Source organism: Papaver somniferum, chromosome 4 (assembly GCF_003573695.1).
Source record: "Papaver somniferum cultivar HN1 chromosome 4, ASM357369v1, whole genome shotgun sequence".
Taxonomy (NCBI): Eukaryota; Viridiplantae; Streptophyta; class Magnoliopsida; order Ranunculales; family Papaveraceae; genus Papaver; species Papaver somniferum.
This window is the reverse complement of record NC_039361.1, coordinates 31,398,748-31,407,975: the sequence shown is the minus strand read 5'-3', so window position 1 is coordinate 31,407,975 and position 9,228 is coordinate 31,398,748. Positions and strand designations below refer to the sequence as shown.

The window sequence follows — 9,228 nt, the reverse complement described above, 5'->3', positions numbered from 1 at the left end:
ATTACTGCGGAAATACGACAAGTCTTAATACTCCCGTGAGTAAAAAGACTCATGATATTTGCGTCTTTTGACACAATTCAGCTCCCTAATGGAGGGTGTCGTCCTTATATTCCCCCTGATTGCCCCTTCAAGGAAGCGTACCCCTACCGGGTTAGGGTGGGCTCTTCCCATCCAGTGATGCAACAACCAGTTGTTTTTGCGGCCTCTTATCCCTCCACCGATATGGTTTATGGTTACGAGACCGCACCCTAAGTGGGGTTTCTTCGGATAGTCAAGACTTGTCAAGAGCGGCCAGGTACGCTCCACATGCCCCAGGCACTCTTGACTCAACCGTGTACCTCGGCGCCTTGATCGAGTTTCTGCACTCCTTAGGAGTGACTTTGTCACCTTAATCTTTTGATTTAGGCGCCTCTTCTGGATGGGCTTTTGTTTCACCCCAAATCTTCATGACTTGGGTTTCAGGGTCGATGTAGCTTTCCCCCAAGTCATGCTAACTAGCTTCAGAATTATGACGTGCGTTAGGTCTTATTATTGCCTCTTGATGTATGCGAACTAGGGTGCATGCCACAATTGGATAACTAGCCTCCCTAGTTGGAGTCCTTACTTCTGATGCCTTCTATTAAGGTCTTATTATAAGGTCTTATGTTTGCCTTTTTTTGAGAATTATGTATAAAAGAGCGAAATCTTTAAATTGATTCATATGTTTGAATAATACATCTTTGTTGGCTGCTTATAAATTCGCACCCTCGGCTTCGCACACTTCTTCTTCAGTTACATGTTATTATTTTCTTCATGTGTGCGACTTTACCGCGTAACTTATGGATAATATTTCTTCAAATATAATCTGTTCCATGGATGCTCAAGTTTACGACCTGTATTCTTCCCCCCAGGATCCATCAACTCATACTCTCCATTCCCCATGATTCTCTTTATTATGTAAGGCCCATCCCATCTTTTTTCTAGTTTTCCATCTCCTCCTCTCTGATACGACGGTCTTTCTCGCAACAGTAGCTCTCCTGGGTGAAATTCTCTTTCTTTAACACGTTTGTTATATTCTCAAGCTAACCTTTATTGATAATTTTCCATATGTTGCAAGAAAATTTCTCTACTTTCTTATAGATCATAAAGCTTGGTTAAGATTAAGTCCGCGCTTAAATTCTTTTTCCATGCTTCTTTTTTAGTTATAGGAATGATAACCTCAGTTGGTAACACCCCCTCTACTCCATATGTTAGGCAAAAAGGCGATATTCCCGTATCCTCCCTCCTGGTTGTTCTGTATGCCCATACTGCATTGTGTACTTGTTCGAACCATCCTTTGTTGTACCCTTCCAACTTCTTCTTTAATATATCTGCAATTGATTTGTTGGTTGCCTCAACTTGTCCATTGCTCTGTGGATATAAAGGGGTGGTTTTGCCGCTTTGGATTTTGAACGCGTTAAGTAGCATTTCTATATTTTCTCCTTCAAATTGTTTTCCATTATAAGAAACCAGTTGCGCGGGGATACCGAATCTACAAATGATATTCTCAAATATGAATGTGAATATATCTTTATCTCGAATGTGTTGTACCGCTTTCACCTCTGCCCATTTTGTAAAGTAATCAGTTGCTACTATCAAATATCTCCTTTTCCCTGTTCCTGGTACGAAGGGACCTACAATGTCTGTTCCCCATTTCCCAAATGGCCATACGCTTGTTGATGAGTTTAACATTGTCCCTGGTGCGTATATTTTTTCCGTGACGTTGGCATTCTTTGCATCGCCTTGATACTTCCTTCGCGTCCGTATGCATGTAGGGCCAATAATATCCTTGTATCTTTGTTCTGTATGCTAAAGACCTTCCTCCACTATGGTTCTCTGCATCTCCATAATGTAATGCTTTCAAGATTTCATTCCTTCTTTTCGCGTTAAACATCTAAGTGATGGCCCAAGGAATGATTTTCGATATAATACTCCATCTCTCAGCTCATAATTTGTAGCTCTACTCTTTAACTTGTGTGCCTCCGACCTATTTCTCAGGATTTCTCGTTTCTCTAGATACAAATGGAGATGGGTTCTCCAATCTGCGTCTTTGTTCGCTTGATCCTCTTCTGCGTTCTCTACCATCATTACATTTGCATCTTCTTCCATCTTGATAGAGGGTGAAAAGAGCGTCTGTATCTTTATACATCTTGTCGCTGGATCCACCATCACAGATGGATTGAAGGAAAACGCGTCTGCTAACCGATTATCTTTCCTTGATATGTGTCTCCAACTTATTTTTGGAATTTGTGTTGATAATCTGCGACAAGCTTCTTGTATTTTTGTAAGGATGGTTCATTTGTGCTATATATCCCTTATATTTGGCGGATTACCAACTGTGAGTCACTAGTTATTCGCGCATCTTCTAATTTCATTTCAATAGCCAACTGTAACGCATGCACTACCGCTTCATATTCAGTTTCATTATTGGTGGACACGAATTCCAACCTGAATGAGTATGTCATTCTTGCTCCTGCTGGTGAGATGAAAACTATCCCAATTCCATTGCCTTCTCCATTTGACGATTCGTCCACCAGTATCTCCCATCTAGTATTATCTATCAATAGGTCTTTAGGATTCCCATGTTCTTCATCTATATCCATCATTTCTTCCACACTTTCATCTTCTTATAAAGGGAACTCTGCTAAGAAATCTGCAATTACTTGCGACTTTGGTGAAGATAAATTTCATATTTGATCTCAAAATGCCCTACTTGTGCATTACATCTCTCGATCCTTCCTGATCTTTTTGAATTTTTCATTACTTACTCAATTGGTACTCTTGTTACTACCTTAATCTTGTGAGCTTGAAAATATATACGAAGCTTTTGTGTTGCATACACCAGTGCGAGGATTAACTTTTCAATTTTTGAATAATTCTTTTCCGCGGCATTATATGTTTTACTTATGTAATATATGGGCTTTTCCACTCCTTCATCCAAACGTAGCAGTACAACACTTAATGCATGCGGTGTTGATGCCAGATATATCAGTAATTCTTCTCCTTGTTCTGCTTTCTGCAGGATAGATAAATTCATTAGGTGGTTCTTTATATTTTGCAGCGCTTTGTCGCATTCGTATGACCATTTGAACTTGGTCCCGTTCTTTAGGATATTGAAGAAATGTTTACATTTATCTGATGAACGCGAAATAAATCGCCCCAATGAAGCTAGAAGCCCATTCAACTTTTGTACATCCTTCACAGTCGCAGGTGTTTGCATGTCACGTACCGCTTGTACTTTCTCCGGGTCGACCTCTATTCCTTCTTTTGACACAATATAACCTAAAAAAATTCCTGATGCAACTCCAAAAATGCACTTTTCTGGATTTATCTTGATATTGAACTGCCGCATCTGTTCAAAGATTTCTCTCAAATTGTCAAAATGATCTTCAGCGTTTTTACTTTTTACCAACATATCATCGACACAGACTTCTAATGTTGTATGTATCCATTTTTAAACACCTTTTCTACCATTCTTTGATATGTCGCACCTGCATTTTTCAAACCAAAAGGCATTTTTGTATAACAATATAATCCTCTGGGTGCGAAAAAGGCAGTTTGTTCTTGATCTTCTTCAGCCAAAGGAATTTGATTGTAGCCTTTATACCCGTCCATCAGTGATAGTCTGCCATTCCTGATGCTGATTCGACCATTTGTGGTATGCCTGGTAATGGAAAGCTGTCCTTTGGATAAGCCTTATTTAGGTCACTGAAATCGATGCAAATTTGTATGCCATTATTCTTTTTTGGCACTACCACCATGTTTGCTATCCACTTTGGATACTTTGCTGGTCTTATTATTCCTGCTTCAAGCATCTTCTGCAGTTCTGCTTCTATCTGAGGATGATATGTCGTCGCTATCTTCCTTATTCTTTGCTTGAATGGTCTGGCGTTCTTGTTTATATCCAACCTATGACATGCCACAGAAGGATCTATTCCTGGCATTTCTTCCATGCTCCATGCGAAGACATCTTTATATTCGCGTAAGAGGTCGATTGTTTTCTTTTCTTCTTCCTTTCCCATCTTGGTTCCAATTTTTAATATCTTTGGTTCCTCTGTTGTTCCAACATTTATTTCTTTTGTTGGCTCTACTGCGGTGAAGTTCGCTTTTGGTTCTCCCATTGGTATTGGCTCTTTTATTTCATGTACTGGTTCGCCCTTTTTTTCTGGAATTTCGCTTGGTATTCCTCTTCCTTCTTGTGCTCTTATCATGTATATTCTTAATTCTTCTTCCTTCCTTAGTTCTTTTGCTCTTCTTCGGCGATCTTTTCGCTTCCGTGCGCGTCCTTCATAGTTTCTTACATCTATCTGACTGCAGAATTTCGCACTCTTAGTATCTCCTTTGATTTTGCCTATTCCATTTGGTATTGGGAATTTTACAGATTGGTGGAGAGTTGATGCTACGGATTTTATCGCGTGTACCCATGGTCTTCCAAGAGCATGTTGTATGGTGTTTCTATATCAACAACGCACAATGTTACTTGCGTCTCTACTTCTCCCAATAGTATCCTTATGGTTATTTCCCCTTTTGGTTTTGTTATCGATTTGTTAAAACCATGAATGTTATATCTTGAGCGTGTCAGATCCGTATCCTTATATCTCATTCCTTTGAACGCAAGATAGAATAAGATATCTACCGAACTTCCCGTGTCTACTAAGGTTCTATCTATCGCCCATTCTTCTGAAAATTTCGCTTCCGCACTTCTTTCTTTTCGCATCGCAATCACTGTAATTACGAGAGGATCTGTTCGTCTTAAGTTTTCTGCTGGTATCTCTTCTGCTGTGAATGTGATTTTCTGTTTTTCCCATTCTTCCAAGGGAGAAGTCTTTTCTACTGTCATAATTTTCTTTCCTTCAAAATCACGTTTGTGTATTTTTCCTGTGATTCCTTCGTGGAAATCATTGACAGTTGTTTTGGTTATAAGGTTGCATTGTAATCTCCTGTTGTCTTCTCCTGCTTTGATGATTTTGATCGTTTCTGCTTGTCAATCTTTTGTTTTAGCACCTGTTTGGTTTCTGTAGCTGTTCTTTTGCTGGGTCTGCTCTTGGATTTGTTGTATGTTGTTATTTTGTTTGCTCATTTTTTCTGATAGAACAATGTTGTCTGTCTTTCTTCTTAGGATAAGATCTTCTCTTGGTAACAAATTTCTTCTTTCCATATTTGTTTTTCAATTAGATTCAACAACAGGGTATATCACTCCGAGCTGTTTCTAGCGCCAAAATGTAGTTGCAGGAAATCCTACAACCACACCCTTAATGAAATCTAAAGAACAATTCAAGTGATCATCATAAATTTCATAAGAACTTTTATTAAATCTCTAAGTTGGACACAAAATTATGTGGAAATTCTAACTTGGAGAACAAATCAACTTTCTCTCTCCTAAATTTCTTTTCCAGGCTCTCAAAAATATCTCTCCACTATACAAGGTCGACCGGTCCCTTATATAGGGGTTTACATAGTGGATGACAGCTAATAAAGTTCTTATTTTCGAATCTGGCGTGCGTCATTAGCGCACGCTTACATTGACTTTTCTCGCACGTATTCTATGATCTCGCACGATCTTCACACTTTACTTGTGATTAGGCTGACGTCATCTGGTGCGTCATCTGAATAAGTTGTATGCGATATTCTTCGCTTAGTCTTGGTAGTCATTATTTCGCATACATTATTGGTGTGCGGTATTTTGTATCTACAGTTCAACATTCCAAAAGAGAAAGGAGGGCTGGGAATACGATCCTTATCTGATTTAAACGAAGCACTGGTGGCTAAATTGGCTTGGAGATTCTTAAATGACTACATTATTATGGACCTGCATCCTAAGAGCAAAATATCTCAGAAACAGATCTTTTTGGTCCATCAGTAAACCACAAAAGTGCTCCACAACATGGGCTGCGATCTTGGAAAGTAGATCTCTTCTTAAGAAAGGATGTATGTGGCTGATTGGTAACGGAGAGAGTATAACCATCAGGGACGAGCCGTGGATTCCCTCCATTCATGATCATACCATTCCCGGTATTACAGAGAACTCTGACCACCTCATTAAAGGTCAGCAACTTATTAATCCGGAAACAAAAGAATGGAACACAAACATTATAGAAAATGCCTTCGATCAGTTCACTGCTACTCAGATTAAGAAGATATACATCAACAAGGAAGCAAAGGACAGACTCATCTGGAAACTGACACCACATGGAAACTTCACTCCTCAATCCTTTCAAAAATTACTCATGGAACGAGCTGGTGAATCCTCAGACACCGGACAAAATACATTTCCTTGGAAGAAATTTTGGGCTGTCGGCAGCACAGCTCCAAAAATCAAATTATTTGTGTGGAGAGCAATACACAGAGGACCTGGGGTTTTGCAAAGGATAGAGAAGTTTGTGGAAGGTGTTGATCCGATATGCAGACATTGTAACAATCATGAAGAAGACGCAGATCATCTTCTTATTCATTGTAATCTGGCTCAAATGGATTGGTTTGCCTCACCCATAGGATTACGTCTGAAAGAGAACCAGGATATAACATTTTCTCAATGGCTCACAAGTCAGGACAGTGAATACACTTTCGCAATGGGTGCTTCGGTTTGTTTGCGTTATGGAAAGCAAGAAATAGCTTAGTGTTTGAAGAAAAACAATTGCAGGTGCAGGAGATTCTAAGGATTGCTGGATACTGGTCCAATTTATATTTCGGGGTTGACGAAACCATGGAAACTGAAGGCACTTCACAGCCTCATGAAACTGGCAATAACTCTGCGCACGTTTGGATATCTCCACCAACAAATTTCTTCAAAATCAATGTCGATGCGGCTGTAAAAAATGGACACTATGCCTCTGCAGCTATTGTAAGAAATCATGAAGGTAAATGCTGTGGGATCAGTACAAGGCTGGGAGTATCAAACACTCCAGTAGTGGCAGAAGCTGATGGATTTTGCTTGGCTGTTGAACTAGCTATTTTGCTTGGTCTGGAATCAGTCATCATCGAAGGTGATTGTAAAGTTGTGGTTAACATTATCAATGGCGAGGCCTGCACCTCCCCCTGGAGAATCTGGGGATTTCTTTGACAACGTCAGAGTGCAAAGCAGATTGGTTAATGGTATTCACTTTAACCTCTCTCCCAAGAGTGCCAACAACATGGCCCATAATCTTGCTGGCTATGCTTTATCAACTGGCGTCCAAGGCCAAGCTAAATGGACTGCAAATCAAATTCCTGGAGATCTCGTCTCCAAGTTAGGAATCACGACCATCTGATGGTCCTTGTTTTTTTCTTTTCTGTTAGCAAAAAAAAAAAAAAAAAAAAAAAAAAAAAAAAAAAAAAACAACCTCCAGTTAAGAAACTGATGAAAGAGCTCCCTGCCCAAAATGAACTGAAGATTGTAATGAAAAAGAAAAAGAATCCGTGAATCTCACCAGATAGACCTACTGCCCAAAATGTTGTTGCTGCCAAAGCAATAGAGAGTATGGCCATTAATGGTAGGACTATGATCGTATTCGATAGAACATAAGAGGAACATCGATACCATACGTGTTATAAGCTCCTTCTCGAATGTAGATATACCGGTATACATGGATAACATCTACACAAATAATGTAGAAGCAGGCAGGCACCCAGTGTGAGAATGTAGAAAGCCCATCGTTCTTGTATGCTTCTTGGTGAATTGTCGAGTTGCCAGAATATGGTGGCTAAGGTGAAACCAGTAAGCAGAATTACCCCTAACCGCATGCCAAATACTTCAGGTTGTCGACTTGAAGAACTATTGATAGATCTTTTTGCTAGGAAAATGATTTCGGTCCAGAATGGACTAATCTGGGAAAGTTGACATGCCCTTAGATACAGAGCTGACATGATAGTTATCAGCCGTTGCCGCAGAGGCTGGTTTTCGTGTTATTGCACAAGCACTCATGGCGTTCTTAGAGATGGACTAAATCCTTCGGATGAGTCACACTTCCTAAGTTCATATCCTTCAGCCATGATCTGTTAAATTCAACTAAACTCTTTACCCCACCGGGTGAACCTTCTAGTCTAACAAATATTAGACTTCCCCCTAAACACATTCCCTTTATCACTCATCTTTTTTTTGTATTCATAGAAACACTAAATAATCCCTTTTATATTCGAATACATAAATCTCTCGAAACTACTACATATAAAGAGTAGTCCGGGGGGTCGTCAATTTATCTGTATATTCAAAGGTTTCAAAAGGTCCGTGTATAATAGAGATTTGCTATCTTCGTTGAGTCTTGGAGTTGACATAAAAGCCTATCGGAGAATATTTATTCTACTACAAAGAATACGACTATTTGGGGTCAGTACTTTCTTAACAGTAATGATGACGATCAATTTGTTTTATTAAATCTTAATTAAAGTAGTTTTATGTATTTGTTTGTTTTGATTTTCAGGAGTTACAATTAGACCAGGTCATCCGTTCACTCATCGCTACGACAGAACTAAAGGAAAGCTACATATTTCACAGGTCCGTTTAACAAATCTTTGTCTTTGTCTTAATTGTTGAAACAATAATCTGATTAGAATCTTTTTTATTTGAATTTGCAGGCAACTATTCATGAAAGCGGCAGAAGTTGTAAAACTACTGAATTAGTCAAGGTCATATGTAACGTCGGGCATAGTAAGGATCCAATCTATTTATGTTCCCTTTCGGCTAACAAAAAGCACAAGTCGTTTCCTCTCAACTATGAGTTTGGAGAGGATGATGGTGAAGCTGTGTTGTCAGTTCACGGCCTGTACGCTGTGCATCTTGCAGGTTATTTTCTTGGCGATGCTGGTGGCCGTGCCGAAGGTTTGTAACTTCCTTAATTTATTGCGATTTTTTTTTAATTTATGAAATTTGAAATTCATTATTCATTTATTTATTTGTTTTTTTGCAGATGCAATTGAAAAGAAAAAAATAAAAGAAGAAAGAAGCATCTAAAAATTTTGCTCCAGTTTCGATATAATAGGGTTGAACTTTTATTATGACTTTTGGTAGGATTCTAAGTGAACTGTTTGACTTTTATTTAAAAAAATATTTCCTTGGAGTGTAATTTTTTATTATTTTTTTCCTTAATAAATAATAAAATTATATGTTTAATTTTGTCAATTGTGTAAAAAATGATTTTTTTTAATAATAGAATTATATGTTTATTTTTTCTTTTTTCCTTAATTGAGGAGAAAAATTTTTATCCATTGGTTTATGCCACTGTATAAGATATATTT

At 38.6% G+C, this 9,228-nt stretch overlaps 1 protein-coding gene across 1 annotated transcript; it reads left to right on the top strand.

Annotated features, from left to right (window-relative positions):
- Window positions 1-5,807: 5,807 nt before the first annotated feature.
- Window positions 5,808-8,820, top strand: LOC113272281. Its single transcript, XM_026522140.1, has 4 exons — window positions 5,808-6,599; window positions 6,659-7,001; window positions 8,415-8,488; window positions 8,569-8,820. Exons 1-4 carry the CDS (start codon window positions 5,808-5,810, stop codon window positions 8,818-8,820), a joined length of 1,461 nt encoding a protein of 486 aa, XP_026377925.1.
- The last annotated feature ends 408 nt before the right edge of the window (window positions 8,821-9,228 follow it).

What these genes read in the sequence shown, in the direction of transcription:
- LOC113272281 (XM_026522140.1), top strand. Translation starts at nt 5,808, where the DNA reads ATGACTACATTATTATGGACCTGCATCCTAAGAGCAAAATATCTCAGA. An exon ending in CTTTCGCAATGGGTGCTTCG is followed by an intron (nt 6,600 to 6,658) that starts GTTTGTTTGCGT and finishes AAACAATTGCAG; the next exon opens with GTGCAGGAGATTCTAAGGAT. An exon ending in GGAATCAGTCATCATCGAAG is followed by an intron (nt 7,002 to 8,414) that starts GTGATTGTAAAG and finishes TTTGATTTTCAG; the next exon opens with GAGTTACAATTAGACCAGGT.